This window comes from Ursus arctos, unplaced genomic scaffold, assembly GCF_023065955.2.
Source record: "Ursus arctos isolate Adak ecotype North America unplaced genomic scaffold, UrsArc2.0 scaffold_22, whole genome shotgun sequence".
In the NCBI taxonomy this organism is placed as follows: Eukaryota; Metazoa; Chordata; class Mammalia; order Carnivora; family Ursidae; genus Ursus; species Ursus arctos.
The window spans coordinates 34,260,543-34,283,269 of NW_026622897.1; the positions used below are offsets into that span (position 1 = coordinate 34,260,543).

The following is a 22,727-nucleotide window of genomic DNA, read 5'->3' on the forward strand; positions in this document are numbered from 1 at the left end:
TTCAATCTTTCATGCCTTTTTTAATATTCCACTTGTTTCCAGAGTGTGCGCTCTGGGCCAGAAGCATTAACATTACCTGGGAACTCAGAAATGCAAATTCTTGGGACCAATCCCAGATTTATGGATTCAAGAAATTGGGGTAGATGCCCAGCCACATGTGCCTCACGAGGTCCTCCATCACGCCCTGTGACCGATGCATGCTCAACTTTGAGAAAGCAATGACTTAGATTAACCTTTCCCACAATTCTTAGAATGCCCTTGCTAAAAGCTATTAGCTTCCTAATTGCACTTCCTAATACCAAAGTTCCAGATATTTTTTCACGTACATGGTCTCTCCAACTAGACTATAAAGATCTCGAATAGGTCTATAGACTATAAAGGTCTATAAATCAGGTCTTTAATCATTTTATCAAACATAGCACGGTTTTAGTCATGTTCCAAAGTTTGCTAAAACGTAACTACATCTAGCTTGATTTGCTTTATTGTTCCTCTGAAATATTTCAATAGCTCGATAACTTGTTTCATTAAAGTCTTAATGAACATGTAGCAAAACTGAATGTGTTTGCCTGATCCAGTTCTCTCAAATCTGTTGTTAATTTTAAAGCTTCATACTGGGGAAATGTAGATAAAGCTAATAGTAGGCTTAGTGATGGTCCCCCAAGATGTCCATGTTCTAATCTCTATGACTAGGTTATCTTATATGACAACAGGGAGTTTGCAGATGTGACTAAGAATTTGAGATATGTAGATCCCTGATCATCCAGGTGGGCCCAATGATGTCCTTATAAGAGGGAGTAGAAGGAGATACCATAACCAAAGAGAGAAGACCACATGATGACAGGGCTAGAGAGACTTGAAGATGTACATTTTTTAGCTCTGAAGATGGAGGAAGGGGAAAAGGGCCAAAGAACACAAGGAATGCAGCTCCAAAAGCTGGAAACGGCAGGAAAACAGATTTTCCCCTAGAGCCTCCAGAAGGAACCAGCTCTGCTGACATTTTGACATTAGCCTAGTAAAACTGATGTTGGACTTCTGGCCTCCAGAACTGAGAATTAATCTTTGCTGTTTTAAGCCACTAAGCTTATGGTAATTTGTTGCAGAAGCAATAGAAAACTAATACAATACTTTTGACAAGTTTTTATTGTGAAATATTGGATTTAGAAAAAAGTACAAAATGTCAACAGTCAGATGTGTACAAGTACAGTATTTCAATAGTCTATACATGTGAACAGCTTACCAGGTTCACTGGAGAATGCATATTTAGACCAATACAATCTAAAAAGAACTGCAATATTCACAGGCTAGTAATACATAAATAACTTGGGCCAAAATGACCCTCACTGGTAAATGCTAATTAATAGCTGAAAACGGGCTAAAAAGCACAATACGGCACACCATAGTATCTCCTTACAGGGCCACATTTAAAGAATATCAGCTCATTATGTCAATACACTACAGATCCAGGACTGGGACTCAATTACTAGTTTATACAATTGCAAAAAAATTAAGTTATAAAGTAAGGTCATGGAATAAAGAGAGGGCATTTAATTAGGACTAAATACTGTGAAGCCCCTAAAAAGTTTTAGCCTTGGAATTTACAAAGGTTAATTATTGAGACTGATTTTCAATTTTTAATCTGTTTCCTAAAAAAGGGGGAAGGGGCACCTTGGTTTTTAGTAGCAGCTCCAACATGTTATAAGAACTATTACACAGTTTATTTTAAAACCATAATGAGCACTGTGGATTGATAAATGGCTATGAAACCAGAATATAAAACATTATAAATTTTAAAGAAAGGTAATGACTATCTTAGGAATTTAGCAAATCCTGCAAACATTAAAATCTGTGTTAAGAAGGTATTATCTATCATTGTTGAGAGTACTGAATTTAGGAAGATTATTGCATGAAGAGCTCATAAAAATAAATTGGTTTAATTTTTCCAAGTCAAGTCTGACTGATTCAATCTTTTGCTATATTATTTCAAAATTACCCTAGATAATAATGTTTTCAAATTGGTTAAAGAATTATTTGATATCAACATATAATGAAAAACTGCAGGAATCATCTCCTGAAACATCAGTTATGTTAAAAACAATTATTATAATCATCTTGTGTTCTGAGGAAAGATGATCTTTGACCTGACAGTCATAATCATTCTTTAAAAACAACTTAAAAATTAATAAATTTAATAACAGTTTACTTAAAACAAATTTATCCTTACCCATGAATTCCGAAGAGAAGGAACTCTCTCCCACTCTACAAAGTATATCTAGCTGTACAATTGAACTAAAGGTCTGAACTGGCATTTATTAAGGAGATCAATTCCATTAAAGGCTGAAAACCACTGGACCAGAAAATAGTCAATAACTTTACATAACGTATCCCAACCTACATTAACCTTTTATAGACAATTTTAAAGACTCTGATATAATTTTCTTATAAATAGTGCCTGTATCTTACAGTAGATTCCAATTTATTCAAAGATACTCATGGATTGATTTAAGTTATTTAAATTTTTCCAGATTTGTTTTAAACTTACAAATCAAACATGGTGTACATAAATATTAACTTAGATAACCACATATTATAGGGAAAGCAGATATATGGACCACTGCAGAAAAATTAAAAATTTTTAAAAACTTTATAAAAGAAAAATAAAGCAGAACATGTAACTCACGAAATATGAACATGAAGCCATGACATAAAAAATAAAATTACTCTATCAGAAATGATTTAAAATTAAATCTTTGGGGAAGTATTTTTACATAATTCAATGAATTCAGTGACCAACAGCTTCTCATATCACACAGAAACAAACCACAAAATCATCTAGAGTCTATACGCATTATCAGTTCTTAATGCAATCTCAAACATTTTACTAACAACTTTGATTTCCTTTTGAATAGGCTTCTGTACATATGCATTTATATACAAACATTTATTAAACATGATTTTAAAACAAACTGTATGTACAAAAGATCAGCATTCCTATAAATAAAAACATTAGGTGGCAAAAAGGCACTTGTAAGTAAAAATCTACAGTAGTTTATACAAAACAGAACACATTTTACCTTGGATACTGTACAATAAACATTAATTCCTATACCAATAATGAAAATACTAGTTTACTAATTAATGTTAATGATGTAACTTTTAAAAACATATTTACATATACTCTGAAGTTCATTTAATAAAAGCACCATGATTTTCTCCTAAATTCATGTTGATGCAAAGTAAAAACACAATTCCCAAAAAACCAGTGTTTACCATTTTCCTTGTTTAAAAGTTTTTGTATTTCTAATTGAAAACTGTTTATCTGAAATCAGCATAGTGTAAAACAAAAAACAAAACAAACCGAAAGCCCTGCTGCTCTGACTTCTGAACACTGTAATCTACTCTATTATTGCATGTTGCATTTTATAAAGAGCACGACTCATGCACTCCTTTACAAGTGTTTAATACTATTGCTGGCAAAAAAGTTCCTGGATATCAAATCATTAAAAAGTAACTTCAAGCCAGTTGAAGTTTTATTTGAACGTTTTACAACTTAAAAAATGCTGTATATCAGTTACAAAAGTGAATAGGAAACACGCCAATTCATCTGGTGTGCAAAAATATTTCTCCACTACACAGAATTTAAGGGCTTCACAGAATTTTTCTCAAATTTACATTTTCAGCAGAAACACTACATGAATAACTACTTTCTCAAGGGGACGTTAGTATGCTTCCACTTTTGTCAAACTTTTTACCCTTTGACAATGCTGCGACCTGTTTGAGTAGTTCTCTGTTTTTGGCCTGTGGGAGACAAAAACATTTCAGATGAAAAATGCTTGAAATATTAAGTCATGTTGAAGAATACTACTTATTTAATACTGTTCTTTTCACTTATACAACAAGATTTCATTTAAACACTAAGACCAGATGAAAGAGTTGGTAGATTAAGGTTCATCTCTTTAATGCTGGATATGAAGAAGGAAAATTCTAGACTGGTTTATCAGCCCCCTTTGTAAATGTCGATATTAGTGTAACTGTTGTCCAAAGATACAATCAGTTAGAAAAAAGGCAACTTAAGCAATTCACATAAGAGAGGGTCAAATTTTAAATAAGGAAAAAATGTCTGGCTCTTTAACTTAAAGATAAAATGAAAACTATGAAAATAAATTTTATAATTAATGACTCAAATAATGATTTGGGAGGAATACTGCCCAACAAACTATACAAAGTCTTCCATTTGATGTTTACCTATTTATAGAATAAGCAAAAGAGGTCCATTTTGCAAAAATATTCACACTTTATCACTTTGCCAAAGGGACCTTCTCAACTTAATGCTATTCAACTAATTTTTTTTGAAGCACCCATCAGAAATGCCCTCTCTGATCTCATTTTTGTTTCTTTAATTGCCATAACAGTCTTTAGGTACTGGCTTTCATGTAATTGGAACATCTACACATCATTGTTTTCAGACCTGTGAAAAGATGAAATTATTTTTCAAAGATTCCAAGTTTCACCTTGCCGCTGATCTGAACTGAATGTGTCCTTCATTCAAATGTTCCAACCGGCAAAGACACTGTCCTTGAGCCAAAGCACTAGGACAATCACCAGTGTTTAGTGAAGAGGAATGTGTGAAGAGAGACCTTCAAGTGAGTACTTTCATATTTTGACTGCCTTTGTCTCCCTATGCGATCTCTTAACTGTGGAAACACAGGTAATAAGAACACTCCATATCTACAAATATATCAATGATCAAACACTTCTGGAGTTTTTGAGCCAAAGTAGGGACAGTGTTGACAACAGCCTAGAATCTGAGTGCTGCCCTAAAAGCAACAAAATTTTTCCTCTGGTTTATGTAGGAAAAGCATTTATTTTCCTTCACAAGTCTCAAAATTTTTTATTATCTAGATAATATATTCTTTTAACCTCAGTGCTTCATCTTCTACTTAACTTTGGCCTTTGTATGGCAAGATAACACTCTGCCTTCTCTGTACACCATCTTAAACCAGTTTCATGAAACATAAACCTTTTCTAAAGCTTTGTACTTCCACTCCCCCATCTTTCTTCAACCAAACTCTCCCCAATACCTATTACCTCCTAAATGCAAATATTCTTAGAACGGTTTCATATTTGCAAACCTAACCATTTTTATGTTCGACTGCCTGATTAACTGCATTTCTCTCTATTCAATAGTTTTTAAATAAGGTGGTAATTAAAAGTTTCAATTTCAGGGGCGCTTGGATGGCTCAGTCAGTTAAGCGTCCAACTCTTAATTTCAACTTAAGGTCATGATCTCAGGGTCATGAGATCGAGGTCCACGTCGGACTCTGTGCTGGGCATGGAGTCTGCTTAAGGTTCTCTCCCTCTGTCCCTCAGCCCCCAGCCCCCAGCCCTCTTTAAAAAAAAAAAAAAAGTTTTAATTTCAAACTTGATTTCAATTTTAAATCTAGAAAATCACAAAGAATTTCATAGGACTTTGTTTTCCCTTTAAGTAGTTTGAGAAACTCAGAAGACAAATAATGAGAATGCCTGGTAGTTAGCAGTAAGTCAAGTGAGTACACTTATGATCAACTGGTTTATCACTCAGCTGACCAGTCCTAGTCAGTGTAATAGTTTTAAATTGTTTTCTTTTTATTGTTAGCTACATGTTAATTTGTAACTATAACAGATTCTCTTTGCCAAAAATAACAGAAATCTTAACAGAGATTTTAAAATACAGATTAATGAAGGGGATAAAAAAATGGTGTTTGCAAATGTGGTTCAAAGAAATCGCCATCAGATCTGTAAGTTATATTTATCCAAAACCTTTATACTGACAATATTCAAATTATCTTTTCTCAGTCACCAATAAGAAGCAAACACAAAAATCAAAGAGTTTATAATTTTCATATTCTAAGTATGAAACACAAGAACTCAAACATTAGGTGTTGAAAGCAGTTTTCCCTTTTAATTTTTTAGCAGCTAATTTTCAATTGGCATTTATATATTCAGTCTCCTAATTGCAGCAGTAATAAATTTGCTGATAAATTATGTAAGAAAAAAGCCCTTAAGAAAACAATGTATCAGTTGTTAAATGGAGGTAAGTCCAAATGTGTCTTATTCTAATTTAGGTACATAAAAAATGTATTTTACAATGTACTTAAATATGTATGTATTTAAAATTTTTTATCCTAATGTTAGTTCTTTATTATGCACCCTGCAAAAATCAAATAATTTAAAACTCTTAACAAGTTAAGCTAAAAATGTTTAGAAACACTGGCCTAAACACTGACTATCTGGAGTAACACTGATCCTACTGTGTAACCTGAAGTCGATTTTCTTGTTGGTGAGACAGAAACCTCACCACCACCTCAAGAGGAGTTGAAAGAACTAATCAAGTATATAAAACACTTAGCCCAACACAGAGGATGATACATAGCAGGCACTCAAATCTTAATCCCCTTCCCCCCTTCATTAACTTCACTCTTGAACAAAAAGTAGATTTTTTATTTGGTATTCTTGTTAGACAACTTAGGTTGTTTGTTTACTTTGGTATTTTGCACAATTTTCTCTTCTGCTGCTCACTGCTTATTTCCCAGGTTTAATAGTTTAAAATGTTTTGAGAACTATTAGAACATAGTGAATTTTCTGCTACAGGGTTGTTTGTTATGACAAAAAGTTAAGAAAAATAGTTAACTGTTTACTCAACTAAATGGAAAACCTACTAGTACATGGTTGCTGAAGGGACTACAGTTAAAAGAGGGTACACAACTGTAACAGAATGTCTTCAGCAATTAACACAAAAGGTATAGGGAAGTGGTCTGATTACAAGGAACAGAAACCTAGGTGACCTGAGGAGGTAGGAACACAAGAGAAAGTAGTTTAATCTGAGTCACAAGATACAGGTTTCTATGTCAGTTCTGATTAATTATGTGACCACCATTTCATCTGTAAAATGGAACTCAAAGTTACTGTAAAGAGCAAATAAGACAGCCTATGTAAATTCATGTTAGAAATGTCATACTTCTATCAAAACATTAGTTGCTATTCTGTTACATGGAAGTTCAGCTACTGATCAAGAAGAGTTATCAGGCTTAAGCTACCAATCAGGCTAAGATGTCAAAGAGAAGGTCCCCTCTGTTTACAACAACAAAATAAAACAAAAAACTGCTCTTTTGGACAGTGAGGTGTACTAAGTTGTATCATAAATTTAAGTATTGGTCACAGTTTTTCTGTTACCTCGCTTCTGGATTTACTCCAGAGTTTTGGTTACACCACTTTAAATCAGAGATCATCATGCAGAAGATTCTGTTGCCAGATAATCATTCAGCATTAATAACTGAATGAGAAAAATAAGAAAATTAGAAAGCAAATATATACTGGTGGATGATAATGTCCAAGAACCCCAATTATATGGGCAATTTCTCAGGACAGAAGGCAGACAGACACCTCCATAAATCAACACTCATTCAACAAATTATTTGAGTGCCTACTATGTGCCAGGCTCTACACAAAGTTTCTCTTTAAAACTCTTTGTAGGACCAATGTTAAGACTGGGCTGTAACTGAAATTCACGTTCTTAAATCTATTTTACAATTTCATGCAATTTAAGCTACCTCAGAGAAGTATGAAGAATACAAACCAAAAGGCAAGAATAGCACATATAGCCTGGTTTTACAATGAAAAAAAAAACACAAAAAACCCAAAAACCTCAGGGCACTACTACTCCCTTCCTTCCCAAGCTGCGTTCTCCCATGAAGTCTAAACTCTATGTGCTGGCATGCATCCTCTATGCTTTTAAGACTTAAAACTATTAAAGTTTAAAAGATTAATTAAAGGATTAATTCCTCAGATGTCAGAATGTATAAATTGACAGAACATGTAATTAATTTAGTGTGGTCTGATTTCTAAATTTATGAAACCAAGGTGAGAAAAGGCTTAAATAAGGGAGTAATGTCTATCCCTGCTGGATGCTCTCATATCTGCATGCCGGACATCAGATACTACCCTGTCACTATGGTAACTCCTGGCTTCACCATTCAATTGTTCTGCATATTGAAATCCTCCTGAGTATACCTTGCAGGACTCTTGGGAGCCTGGCCTTGGCCTTGATCACTAGAGGCTCCCTGCTACAGCACACAGAATCCTATCTGGCACTTTGAAAATCACAGCACAAAAGTTAAAGTGAACTCCTTTGTCTTTCATTACTGCATGTAGCATAAATTTCCTCCACTTGAGGGCCCTGAAAATTGGTTTTGTTCGCCACCTCCCTTCCCATTCTCTGGGAAGAAATAAGAATGATTGCACAATGTTCTAAAGACCTTATTTTCACCTTACTTTCATAAATCTGATCTTTAATTTTTTGTTTTTCATGCAATGATCAACTGAACATACTCCACTGGATCCTCCTCTGAAAACCCCATAACAAGTTAAGGCAAGTTTTCAGAATTAATATACTGAATCCCCTTATCAAGTGATTTCAAGTAATAACTCTTAATGGGAGCAGGATTAAGAAGTGGTAAAAAGTCAAAATCAGGGATGCCAGGGTGGCTCAGTTGGTTAAGCATCTGCCTCTGGCACAGGTCAAAATCTCCAGGTCCCGGGATCAAGCCCCGTGATGGGCTCCCCACTCAGCAAGGAGTCTGTTTCTCCCCCTTTCCCTGCTCCTGCTCTTGCTATCTCAAATGAGTAAATAAAAAAATCTTTAAAAAGTCAAAATTGAAGTTGAAAATGCACCAACTACACATCAAATAGGGATACTAATACCAGTCTAAGACAACATTAACAATTAAGCAAGGTTAGCCCTCCTTGCCTAACAGCTCGTATAAATAATGTCATTTACCTGAAGTTGTTCCACAGTTTCTTTGTGAGCTTTTTCCATACTGTTCATCTTTGTTCTCAAATTTGACTCTTGGTATTGAAAGTCCGCCTTTAGTTCAGTTAACTGAGAAACAGATAGGCATATAAATTTATATACACGCATGTGTAAAAAAATATACATGCACAAACATATCATTTTAAACATTCTTCATTATAAATTCACAACTCATTATAGAAGTGGAAGATGTCAGCAGTTTCCTGAGGTTTATAACTTATTTAGAGTTTCTATTTTGTGAAATGAAATTCTACTTTATTATATTTTAAAGTTAAGATAATACTGAACTGTCAGTAAAACTTTTGAGAAGATGCCTTTTATTGTTTCAATTTAAAGACGGCTTCACTACTGGTATGCCAACAGGAAAGTTTAATAGCTCATACCAGGGAAAAATGCTTCAGTTACAACATACTTCATATTATATATAAACAAAGTAAATGTTAAAAGTGGTTTCAGGTTAAAATAATCCTTCAATGGCAAAAGATGAAAATTTCACACTGGGCAAGTACAAAGAGGAGTGGTTTTATCAACCATGAGCTGTACTGCTTTTACTTTAAAATTCACATCCAGAATTACGAATCCAATACTACCTAAGACTTGAGGTAAAATGGAGAACAAAGTACAGAAATACAACTAACATGGAATGAGAAAGAAAAGGGAGTTAATTTAAAATTTCTGCTAACTTAGACAAATGTAAGAAAAAAAATCAGTGGTTTGAGGAAGCTACATTTTCTTAAATATCAATGACATACATAAAAACACAAAATCCTTAAGACCTTGAACTAAAAAATAACTTGATATTAGTTTCATAATCAGAACCATGGATAAGAAAGCTTAAATGGTTTTTATTATATATAAACTTTAAAGGTTTGCATGTTCTTTTTTGTATAGATATGTAACAGCAAAAAGAGAATGGAAGTCATGGTGTAGAATATTCTTATTGTCTGAATAAAAGCCCTTGCTTCTGCCAAATTCAAAGAATAACTGAATTCTCTCTCTGTTTACTACATTACAAAGGAATTCCTGTTCTGAAATGTCAATTCACATCAGATCAGCTAAGATAATTATTCTTGTCACTCCATTGTGTGTTGCCTTCAGATTATGAATCTCTGGAAGATAAGGATCGTGTCCAATTTATTTATTCATATTTGTATCCTCATAATCACTATAGGATACATGGCTGGTCCAGAAGTCACTGAATAAAATGAAATAAATTTAAGAAAATATCTTGGTTGCCTTAGATTTACATTATAAGAAAAAAATAGTAAATATGTAGCTATTTTAGGTTTAGAATTATCATTTTCCTTACAATACTGCTTATTTCCATTTCCATTATTTCTTTTAAAGGAACATTAACAAAAGCAGAAAACTTTCAACAAACTGCACTAACACAGAGGAGTCACGCTATGGAAAAAAAGTCAAAATTTCACAATGCATTACTACTTGGTTTTGGAATTGTTCCTTTACAGCAAATTTACTATTTTATTCAACTTCTACCTAGATTACCTAGGTTAATATAGATAAATCTTTGTGCAATAGAAATGTCTCTAAAATTTTGTGCATAAAACAAATTTCCATAAAAGCTCATTAATTCAAAAAATTCTGTTAATCAAAAAAGAACCATAAAAAGTAAGACACTCCTAACTATCCTATTTTTATCTCATGTCAATCCTAAATTTCATACACTGAATTTGCTTAAACTGAGATACAAATCTATTAAAATAAATTTTAATCCACTAACCATTAAGGCTCGGGAAAATTTAACACAAAAGTTGTTAAACGCGAAGCTCAGATTCAAGCATCACTACGGATACTCAGAAATAGAGATAATTCATACACATATTTATAATCAAGTCTTATTCATAATTTTAAAAGGAATGTTTTTAGTGTTTTCCTACTGCATAAGGCATTTGAAATAAGTCAAACTCTAGAACAGTCTAAGACTATTAACAAGTACAAAAGTTGGCTTTACCCTTGAAGACGATCCAACATCAGAAATAGCAGCTATGAGCTCTTATACATGGCAGGAGCTGTAGTAAGTACTTTATATTTTCATTTAACCCTAACAACCATCTCCTGAGATGGTATTAATACTCCCATTTTTAAAAAAGTGAGGACCAAAGATGTGAAAACATTCTGCTCAAGAACTTTTCATTAAATTGACAACATATATTTGATCCTCCTAATCTGACAAAGTCCTCAGAAGTACACTTAGTTCCTATAAAATGATCTTAGACACCTATTACTAATCACTGACTACCACACAGGAAATTCCCAAAGTATGTCAAAGACTATACTCAACTACTTTCTCAAATCACAAGAATTTACATAATATTCCATTTACGTGTCATTTTCAAATTAAGATATTAGGCTTATTTTTAAACTACAGGCTTATTGGAAACTAATGTTCAGAAATTATTACAATTCTAATTAGCTCTCAGTTAATTCTGAAAGACCATTTTTACCTACCTTCTTTAGATGGCTTATGTTCCAATTTGGTTTTTGTAATGTCTTATAAGAATCATGCACATTACCAAATTATTAAAGTCTAATAAAACTTGCATTTTTAAGCAAAACTCAAGATGTCAATCTTACCAGGCTTCAGTGAACCATGTTCTTACCTTTTTATCTTTTTCTAAAATGGTCTGGTCTCTCTGCTGTAAGAGACGTTTAAGTGACATCACTTCTTCTTTCAGTTGACTTATAAGGACAAAATTGTCTGTTCCCCCACTATCTGCTGACTGATTTATAGAGCTACTAAAAAGAAAAAAGTAAAACACAGTTAAATGAAGTAGAAGGAAAATTAGCAGGTGTTCAAATTGCATAAATTAGACAATTCCACAAACATCCTTAAGGCTAATGCAAAAAAATATGTACCTGACAGAAATGGATGCAACTGGCAAATTACCTTACTAATGGCACACATTACATACACCTGCAGAAATATAATTCAGTATTAGCTTTTAGGGGGTCAATACTTCTAGTGTAAAGCAATAGGCAGCCAATTTGTACAGTAACATCAGCAAACTTTTGGCTAATGAACTAAAAACAAACTCACGCTCATAATACTTTAAATTTATATACATTTTCCAAGCAGGTCAATTTAAAACATCACAATAAGATTTTTAGATTTGTGTTTCACTGAAGAATAATTAAGATCAAGAGAATGTTCTATTCAGATTTGTTCTTTTTTCAAAACCCAATGTATTCCCCAAATAGAACAGTTCAGTGCCACTTGCTTATTGCCAAAATTAAGTTAAAAATTTTAACTAATTATGGTTACTTTTCTAGGTGACTCAAAAAGTCAATGCAGAAGATACATGTTTCTATTCTTTTACCTAGTAATAACTGGCAATCAACTGTAACTGTTCAACTAACTTGAATCTTTCGTAGCGCTAAAGGAATTCATTTTTACCTATCTCCATTAGATGGCTTAGATTCCAATTTGGGCTTTTTCTTTGGAGTTTCATTCTGAATTGCTGCAGAGGATTTATGGCTGAAACCAAACATTAATAAGAATAATTAGAGTGAAAAGAGCAGAGGCACCAAGTGATAAGTTATTCTTCTTCCCCTAAAATATTACTGAATATTATTGATTTTTTAAAAGCATAAATAACAAAGTTAAAGAGATATCACATTAAATAATATATATGTGTGTGTATGTATGTGTGTGTATATGTGTGTGTGTATCCATATATGTAATATATATCAAAATGCTTCAGAAAATATGTTAACATATTTACCTCTGTTTCCACAGTCCCTGCTCTTGTTCTGGACTCAGGCTGCTGATTCTGAAAAATATACAAATGATATCTAACAACAACATTTAATACATCTATCTTTAACAACATTCTTCCTAATGGACTCAAATTACATATGTTTAGAATCTTTTGTTCAGAGAATGCATGTAAGTTTTTGAACTAAGCTAATATATAGTGAATAAATCACATTCTGTTGAGATAAGTTCGATTCAAATAACTGCTAGCCAATTGCTACTAAGTTCTTTAACAAAGGTACAGTGATAGGCATTAAATGATAGGTATTAAATGCTCTTTTTAATCAGATCATTTTCCAAAAGTCAATTTAATATCATACTAAGAGTTGGGGTATATAAGCATGAAACCCACCACGATAAGGTTCTATAATTATAAAGTATGACAATCATCATACCTAGGCTGCCTTTACTATTTCAGACAGGAAATGTTCTATCTTTAAAGTTAAGGCCTTCCTAATAATCCTATCTGGAGATTCCTCCTTTGGAGTAACTCAAGTTGTTCAGAATAGTGTGTCAAGTTGAACCAGAAAATATCTTAATTTGTTTCTTTCCTAGTTTTCCTAAGAACCCTCTCCAAAGTCTCTAGATGTTTCTTTAGTCAGTAATGTGGAACAGACATGCTGAAAATACTGGAAAATTTCATAGTAAGAACTGATTTTACTTTTACTTATAATTAAATGCTGTATTACTAATTCTTTTCCATTATGCTGTACCACTAATAATGACTTTATAATTCACTATGAAACCTAGAAGTTTTCCTGTAGTTGCATATCAGCCAATCCTGCATTAACCCCTACTTTATTGATTTGACATGTATAGAGCACCTCCTACATACCAGACGCCACATATTTATACAATGTAAGATGTTAAAAGACCTAGGATGTATGACCTTTTGCCAGTTACTTAAAATTCCTGAGCCTTAGTTCCCTCATCTGTGAAACAGGTATAATTTATAACTTATAGGGCATCAGACTTAAATGAGTTTATATACATAAAAGCACTTCATACATTACTAGCACACATACAATAAATAAAAATATGTACAAATATTTATGAGTATAATATGTACTACTGTAGCTGTATAAGTTTTTCAAGCAAAAGTAAAAAAAAAAAAAAGAAAAGAAACAATCAGACCATGTTCTTAAAACTCAGCTGTAAATAAATACCAAGTTGGGGAAAAATGCTGTAATTCTATAAACCTGAGTTATTCTTTATTTGTGGCAATAAATGGCAACCCTACTGAGGAACTCAGATGCCCTTTCTTTTACAAATTCCATCAAAAGCATTAGCAAACCATATAATCACACATGAATTAACAGCACTATCCAGATCTCAAAGTAAGAACAATCACATTACTAATGGCTTAACAAAAACACTTGGAATTCGCATCTTTGCTTTCTGAGGTGGCCATTCCTGGATCCAGACCGATCTGGTTTTGCTCTCCTCTATCGCCACCCATCACTATATATCACAATATGTACACTCCTCCAACTGTTCTACTAAACTTAAAATAGAACCTCACAAACTGGATGCCTACTCATTAAATGGTCTATATCCATCAAATACAAAATAGTACTTCTATTTCTTAAGCAATGAAAGGAAAAAAATTAAAAGTCAATACCATCCTTATTGCTTTTACTTTTGACACCTGTTATTCTTTCTAAAGATTAAGTTACTGTCACAGAATTTGATCTTTATAAACATACTCTGGGTGTGTCCTATGACACACTAAGAAAAATGTATCTATAAAGGACAGGGGGGAAAGGGACCCTTCAGTTAAGTTTCAGGAGTAGGTCTGTGATAGTTACTTTGTCACAGTTTTTCTTAAAGAAGCAAAACCAAGAAAGATTTATGTTCCTTTGTTCCTTGAGACAGTCTGACAGAAGCACCACAAGATTTCCTCAGAAGACCCAGATTAGAAGTCACTATGCATTCCACCACTGTGACATGCAGAAAGCACTACAACAGGGTAAGGCAAGTGGAAAAATTGCTACTAAGTAAACATCAGTACCTCGATAAAACTTCATAATATGTGCTTGCCTACAATTTAGAATCAAATCTTGTTAATTAGCACTACATTATATTCTAAAAATGTGTTCTTAAATGTTGTAGGCATCAATTTTCTATAAATGAAATTGTATTTTATCTACCTGGAACTTTAAAGACTTGAGAAATTTGGGAAAAAACAAGTTCTTCTGAAAATTGGTTATCACATTCCTGTTTTATCCATTTTGTGTTTAATGTGTGCTTTAATAGTTTGATTTTTCCATAAAGACTAAAACCACAGTTCAAAAAACTTTATGCTACACACATATTACCACTATATACGTTTTTCCTCCGAAAGCATTTTAAAAATCAAGTAGTTGTTTATATTTGAATAGAATTCCTGCCTATGTGTTTTAAAAAAAGAAGCAACGTATTGCTAATTTAAAAGATTATTTTTCATACTTTTGGAAACTTCAAGATTTAGAACGCTTCTATCATGATCAAAGGATATGTACATTCAATATTTTTGTAGAACAGATAGTCTCAATCTGTTCTACAAAAATATTGAATGTACATATCCTAGTCACTAGTAAATATAACTTCATAATTTGTATTTGTAACTGCAAATACAATTTTTACAAGTAAAATCCTAACAGTTATTTAAACAAAAAAAGAATATCGAGGGCTTTGATAACATAAACCAATTACGTATTAACTCTGGTGTACTTGTATTTTTACTTCGTATGACCATAATTTTACGTAATTCCCTTAATGTCCTATCTTTATTTTTACAGTAAACAGCTAAACACACTCCAAGTGTATAATTTTATACAGGCTTACCTCAAAGATACTGTGGGTTGGGTTCTAGACCATGAAATATAAATAATATTTCAATAAAGCAAGTCAAATAAATTGTTTGTATCCCAGTGCACCTAACTGATGTTTATACCATTCTATAGTCTATTAAGTGTGCAAGAGCATTACATCTAAAACAATTACATACCTTAAAAGTAATTAAAAAATTATTGCTAAAAAAATGCTAATATCATCTAAGCTTTCAACAAGTCATGAATCACTGATCACAGATCACCATGACAAACATAATAAGGAAAAAATCTGAAATATTGTGAGAACTACCAAAATGTGATGCAGAAATGTGAAGTGAGTAAATGCTGTTGGAAAACGGTGCCCACAGACTTGCTCAATGTGGGGTTACCACAACCCCTCAATTTGTAAAAAATGCAGTATCTGTGAAGCACAATAAAGCAAAAATGTGATAAAAGAAAGTGTGCCTGTATACTGAATAAAGTAGGGAAAAGGCCCTAAACACTCAAGAAGCTTACCATATACAGTAGAAACTAGACTTGCACAAAAGTAGTATTTGCAAAAAGTTAAACACCAATACATGGCATTAAAATGCCAAGAAGTTTTTAGAAAACTTGATTTCGAAGTACTTACTTGTGATGGCTACTGCTGTGACGATGGTGATGGTGATGATGGTGGTGGTGGTGTTTTGAATGATGCTGGTCTTTGTCGGTAAGAGATGAAGAAGATGAGTTTGAATGTGAAGATCCCAGGCTCTTCCTTTGTTCTTTTGTCTTCTGTAAAACTCTCTTGTATGATAAAGTACAGAGCCAGCATAATAACTTTCCATCAACCTTTTTAAAGAAAATATCTGTATTAGATTAAGCGTACCTATAAACTGAGTTTAAGTGAAAAATAAACTATTCAACTTCTAGTGCAGGCGTGCACTCACGTGCGCGCTCTCTCACACACACACATGCACACACAGTTGCAAAATGGAAATAAAATTAAACTTTTATGAAACTTGGGAAAATGCTCATTCGGTATGTCATAAAATTGGTGAGGATGATCTATGGACTTCCATTAGTTTTGAGGCATTTTTTAATTCTGAGAGAAAAGTTTGTTTTCTTATTACTGGGAAATAAGCATAAATTGACATACTTCAAAGTATCTTACCTAAGCACCAGCCTGAATTCTTAGGTCAATGTGTAATTACTAAAATGAAAAAGTAATTCCCACTACAGTGAAAATTGTTAGTTTATAGAAATAAGGAGAGCTTGAATGACATATACATTTGATTCTCATTATCCACAGGTTTTCCCCATTTGCAAATTCAACACCTACTTGCTAAAATTTATCTGTAACCTCCAAATCAACTTGCAGTGCTTTCATGATCATTCACGAACAAGCACAAAGCAACAAAAAATTTCTGTAGCCGGACAGGAAACATTCCCTGCAGAGGTTTAACAAGGTGACACTCCATGGCCGCCTTCTTTTAGCTCTTACACCATAAACAAGTGTCCTTTTCACGGTCTATTTAGTGCCATGTTTTCGCATCTGTGCTTTCTATTGGTGATTCCACTGCTTGTAATGGTCCCCAAGTGTAGTGCTGAAGTGATGTATAGTGTTCTTTAGTGCAAGAAGGCTGTGATATACCTTATGTAGAAAATACATATCTTGGATAAGTTCCATCAGGCATATAGTGCTATTTGTCATGACTTCAATGAAATCGAACAACAGTTTATATTAAGTAAGATGTCTCTGAAGAGAAACATCCACAAAACAAGATTAAGTATTGATCAAATGATTACCATGTTGTGACCAGAGGCAAGAACCTAATCCTATATTGCCCCCTTTGAAGCAATAGTTCAATATTCTCTAATTCAGTGTTTGCAGCAACTTAAGAGAACCTATCTATCAGGGATAATGAAGATCATATACATGTGTCAAGGGGGAGGAAAAGAGACTTCTTCCCAAAATTAAGACTAAACCCTATAAAAATAAAATTAAGTTTCTTTCTTCTACTTGTTCACACAAGAAGTGCTGGAGGAACATGTCTTACAACTAGGGTACATATACTGCTGTAGAAGAACCTGGGGGAGCTTCTCAAAGAGACAGTCATCCTCCAACTCAACTGAAACTGACAGACAACAGGAGGCCTAGTGAATGCGGATCAGCAGAGGAATGCCACAGGCACACACATACTTTTTAAGTCACTGTAGGTAGAGAAAAACAAACAATAGTTGAGAACATGAGCCCCAAGTCAAAAGGCACGAGACTAACTTTGAATTATACGTTTTAATGTGCCATCAGGTATTTTTTTCACACCAGCAACTTCAAGTAACCAGCAAAAGGATAAGTAGCAGAAAGGATTTAAAAGCAGTTAGTAATTCTCCCGAACAAAACGTTGGATAACCAAATAGTACAGAATAGCTATCACAGAGTATTTTTTAAAAATACAGTAATCTCAAGTGATCAACATAAATCTATGTATAATGCAAACACAGAGAAAATGCAATGTTTCTGCACTTCCATCTTAACTGTTTTCAGGGATCCAAAGGCTACGTCATGTAGCAGTAGTGTATTCATTAAAATAACTCCCAACCCGTGTGTTTCATTTAATTTCCCGAGGATATCATAATATAAATACCTTTCTTCTTCCTTCCTCCTTGCGATCAAAAGCACATTGTTGTTTGCACTGTTCACAGGTCTGAGGAGGTCCATATTTTTTTTCTGAATTTGTACAACGCTGACATTTTGTACCAATAAATGCTGCAATTATGTTACAGTACTGACAAGGCTTAGGCTGAAAAGCAGATATACATTTTAACTGAGATATGTAAAAATATTAAAAATTTGCCACATAAAATATGTATTTCTGGAACTAATTAAGGAAACAGATAAAAAATTTTTCTGTCAAGTATGTTACCCTGTCATATTTAATGACATTCATCATGTTCCTTTCATTTACTAACATTTATTTCTAGAGTTATGCAACTTTTTGTTAATGCTATTAAATAAGATCATGAGAAATGTATTTATGATTGGATAGTATGTTACATAAAAGCTACATATGAAAAAGATCTCAAAGAATGAAAATAAAGATACACACTCATAGAAAAGTTTTGTGTATTAAGTATTTAGGAGTATGAACTAATTTAATATCCTAATTACTCTTATTACTGTTTCATTTATTAAAAATACATTTAATGACATTTCATCATATACAGCTATAGATGATGAAAACAATATACATTACATATGAGCTTTCAACTTAAGAATTGGCACAAGCATATTCAACCTAAACTATAACAAACATACCTTGATTTTCTTTGATACTCAAAAGACAAATTCAGGATTTTAAAGAACCTTAAGGCCAGCACTTTGACTAATCATGACTGTACTATACCAATAATGACTGTCATATACATGTGAAAAAAATTTATACTAGCATAATGTCATGACTTTTGCGAATAAATGCCTGTACTGTGTTACTATATAAAAACTGTTGGAGGTTCCGAAGAGGGGGGGGGAAAGTATGATTATGCAAACTTTATAGATAAGTGGGTTCTCCATAACCAGGAGTTTGTTATATTTGAGTCTTTAAAGAATAAAATCATACATTTCACACTGAAATTCAATATACACAAAACATGCACATAATATGACTGTTTTTAAATGTTGTCATTCTCCAATCAGACTGTCTACAGAAAATTTCTTTCCTGGAATATTTTAATATGTTGAATATTTAAGGACACATAACAATACATATTTTTTACAAAGTCCATTTTGTGAAAAACACTGACTAGTAACAATAACATGAAATAAAAATGTAAGACTTACCGTGCCAAATTGCTTCACATTTTGAGCACACTTCTTACAAATTGTATTAGTTTTGCTGAAAAGGAAATTGAATATAGATGATCAAAATTACATAGCTTTCTGAGGTTATTAGCACACTGTCGAACTAAAGCAAATACAGTTTATATCTATTTGCTTTAGTAGTTCTTAAAACTTCTAATACAGACCAAGGATCTTTTTAGGGATATGTATTTCACACATTTTCTCTTCTCTCATTAACTTCAGATAAATAATAAATGTTTTTAAACATTTTTATTGTGTATCTTTTGGTAAAGGAAACAAAACCAAAAAAAAAAAAAAAAGAAAGAAAATCCTAATGCTTCCTACCTAAGTTCCAAAATCTTCACATCTGCCACTGTTTAAGCACAGCCTTACATCTCAGTGCCTACCTAACCTTCCTCTGGGCTTTCTCCACTATTATGATGCCAGTTATCTACTTATGAAGAAATTACTTGTTCTTCTCCTTAGGCTACGCTCTTATATGTGCTCTGATCCTTTAACAGGAATCACCCTGTTAAAATGTGCTGTTCTTCCACTGGTAACAAGTTACTAGATTTCACCCTTCGAAGATAGTTGGTAACATTATAGACCTTTCTTCAGATCCATGTCAGCACTAATGTCTTGTCATTTTTTACAGCTCAATAGTAACTTTATATTTGCATTTTTAGTCAGCGAGGCTGTACATTTTCCATGCAATAATTTATTCTTCATTTCCTCACGTGTAAACTGAAGTCTAGCTATAAAAGTCATTAATTTTTTGTCAACATGGTCTCTCCCACCACATATACAAGGTTTACAACTTAAAATTTAAGAAGCTAAACCATATAATACCACAAATACGGGATTACAACCCCCCAGTATTCCTTACAGACAATGGTGTCTTTATCAAAAACTGTTTAGTATACAAACCTCTCTTGCTGAAATTCTGATCTGCAGTAAGTACATTTTACAATAGGATGCGCAATCCGACATTCCTGTAATAAGACAATACGTTAGTATCTATCTCAACGTCCTAAATTTCACTTTTCTAGTAGAAAATTGTTACACAACCTAGTCAAATTCCTAAAACATCAATAATACCTGTCCTGCAACGTACACAATTGAGTAATTTATCATATAAGCAGCCAATTACAGCATATTTCTTTAGGAAAGGCATAGGTGTCTTTGTCTTTATTTGATGTGGGGGGTATGCTACAAATAAATTAAGAAAGCTGTCAGGGCCGATTTCAAGGGTTGGTTAAATGTGAAACTACTTAAAATTTTGCACCGTTGCTCACAGACAGCATCCCGGCTTTAATGGGATGGGAGGAGCTCCAAATCATAGAGCATTCTGTCCCCAAACCAGTCGCTTCGCTTTCCTGGACAGGGAAGAAGGATGCCATCAGCTTTGCGGCTTCAGGTTCCTAGCAAGAAAGTGCAAAAACCGTCCCCTGCCTCCCGGTGGAAGGAGAGGACAGTCCAGGCAGAAAACCGAGATGAAAACATCTCCACCCCAGGGTCTCTGCGGCATAGACAGGTGGCTGCCGCCTCACTCAGCCCCACCCCTGAGACCCCTGAATGTTGGTGGGGGCCCGGCCCCCTTCTGGGCCGACAGGAAGAGGGCAGAATTTTGTCTTCCCCTCAGGGGCCCCTCCCATCTGATGCCCACGTCCTCGGATAAAGGGGTCCCGGTTGAGGAAGCAAGAAAGAGCTCCAAGCCCCCAAGGCGCCGGCGAAGAGAGCCGGGCTGCAGTGCAGCGGACACCCAGTTCCCTCGGGCTCTGGCCGAGGAAACCCCGCCCGCCGCCCAGCGCCCACGGACCTTGCAGAGCTGCTGGCCCTGGGAGAGCTCCTCGAAGGGATAGCGCTGGGTACACTTGGTGCAGGCGTACAGGGCCGAGGCCGCCATCCTGCTCCTCAGTCTCCTCCTCCACCGCCGCCCGCTCCAAGGCGGGGCCCTACGGGGAACTCGGGCGCCGCCGCCGCCGCCCGGGCCGCGGGCTCCTCCTCCTCCCCCTCCCCTGCCTCGCGCCCACCAGAGCCTCGCCGCGAAGGCCCAAGGCCCTGCGGTCTGCACCGTCTCCCTCCGCCTCCACTTCCGCCCCCAGCCCTCTCAGTGACGCTGTCCCAGCCGCTCCCGCTTAGGCCCCTGTAGCGGCGGAGGGAGACGAAGAGGATAGTTCGATGCGGTTTAGCTGCGCGGCAGTGGATCCGCTTCCTTCTCGGCCTCCCTTCCCCATCTCTGATTGGCTGGGAAGGCAACTGCGTCACCCGGTCGCTCCTCCCAACCCCTAACCCAGGCTACGCTGGAAGCTCCCACAAAGGGAGGAAGTTGCTGGCCAATGACGGCCCGACGCTGTCAGCGCGCGAAATCCGCTTCAAACTCGCCCCGCCCAAAGGCCCCGGTAGCGCCTGTACATAGCAGCCAGTCCCAGGTTTGGGTGAGACCACCCCCATCCAATTGGGCAAGTGTTCATGAAGGTTTACTCTCTGCCTCCACTCTTTTTTCCCCTTAACTTCTATTGGACCAAATCACTAAAGCTCCTCCTGATTCTATTTGTTATTGGTCAAAAGCTAAGTACTTCACCTAGAGAGGCGTCTCCGAGTCGAGCTCACGCTCTCTCCGGCGTTTAGTCCAAGGGAACTGATGGAGTGTTTGAACTTCGCACTCGCTTTTATTCTGTTTCAGTCATTCTATTTGATTGCCATTGGAGACAACACAACCCGTGGCCCATGTTTCCTCTTCGGTGTGGCCCGCCCCTTTGTAGAGTCCCCTCAGAACCTTGTGGGGGCCGGGTGCGTTAGCGCCCCCACAGTTTCAGCGTTGCGCTACCTTGTGACGTCAGCGAGGGAAGAGGCGGATTCTCTCCTACACCGGAAGACGTCCGCTTTTTTGATTGGCTACTCAATACGTCCGTTAGGACGTGTTGCCTTTTCCGTGTGCACTCTGAGCGTGGGCGTCCCTGTGGGGGTGTGTGCAGGGGTTTCTAGACCCGGCACCAACACCCCAGCCCCTTCCATCAGGGGTTCGGCTTAGGGTCGCCCCTGGTGGGCGGCTCTCGAATCTTGAGGAAGAACTCGAAAACCCAGACCCCCCAGGGCTGCGGAGGTCCTCTGGGTAGGCAGGAAAATGGCGGCAGCATCCGTCTCTGCGACTTCTGGTTCTCAGATCTCGGTAAGAAGAGGCCGACGTTCGAATAGCCTCGGTCCCGGTGCTTTTTTCCTTTTCCTCACCCTTCAAAGCGCTCTGGGCCCAGAGTCTCAGCCATCCCAGGGATGCCTGGTCGCCCCTTGCTCCTCGCACGCCTACTGCTCCTCTGTTGAGGCTGCACCCTTACCTCGAAACAGGCCTGGCCCGCCTCCATCACCTGTGCTCCCTTCACCTTCCGGCCTAGCAGCGCAGGTTGCCGAACTTTGCCAGGATTCGCTAGGGTGTCTACCCACGCCCTGGCCCGGCGAAAACATTGCAGCTTTGGT

General features: G+C 35.8%; 2 protein-coding genes across 3 annotated transcripts in view; one reads left to right on the forward strand and one right to left on the reverse strand.

Annotated features, from left to right (window-relative positions):
• Positions 1–1,122: 1,122 nt before the first annotated feature.
• On the reverse strand, positions 1,123–21,498 carry FAM76B (family with sequence similarity 76 member B). 2 transcript variants are annotated; one of them, XM_026505309.4, is made up of 10 exons: positions 21,073–21,498; positions 20,181–20,245; positions 19,254–19,308; positions 18,061–18,216; positions 16,065–16,264; positions 12,589–12,636; positions 12,261–12,341; positions 11,467–11,599; positions 8,813–8,914; positions 1,123–3,795 (listed from the first exon to the last, which is right to left on the reverse strand). In XM_026505309.4, exons 1-10 carry the CDS (start codon positions 21,157–21,159, stop codon positions 3,706–3,708), a joined length of 1,017 nt encoding a protein of 338 aa, XP_026361094.1. In that variant the 5' UTR covers positions 21,160–21,498; the 3' UTR covers positions 1,123–3,705. The 2 variants fall into 2 exon arrangements, with proteins under 2 accessions (XP_026361094.1, XP_026361093.1); XM_026505308.4 differs by having other exon boundaries at positions 11,467–11,602; positions 21,073–21,497.
• A 644-nt stretch (positions 21,499–22,142) lies between these two features.
• Positions 22,143–22,727, forward strand: part of CEP57 (centrosomal protein 57) — a 35,510-nt gene continuing 34,925 nt past the window's right edge. Inside the window, exon 1 of the mRNA XM_026505305.4 lies at positions 22,143–22,425. Within this exon, the coding sequence (XP_026361090.1) occupies positions 22,381–22,425 (45 nt within the window). The 5' untranslated portion in view covers positions 22,143–22,380. The remainder of the gene's footprint in view (positions 22,426–22,727) is intronic.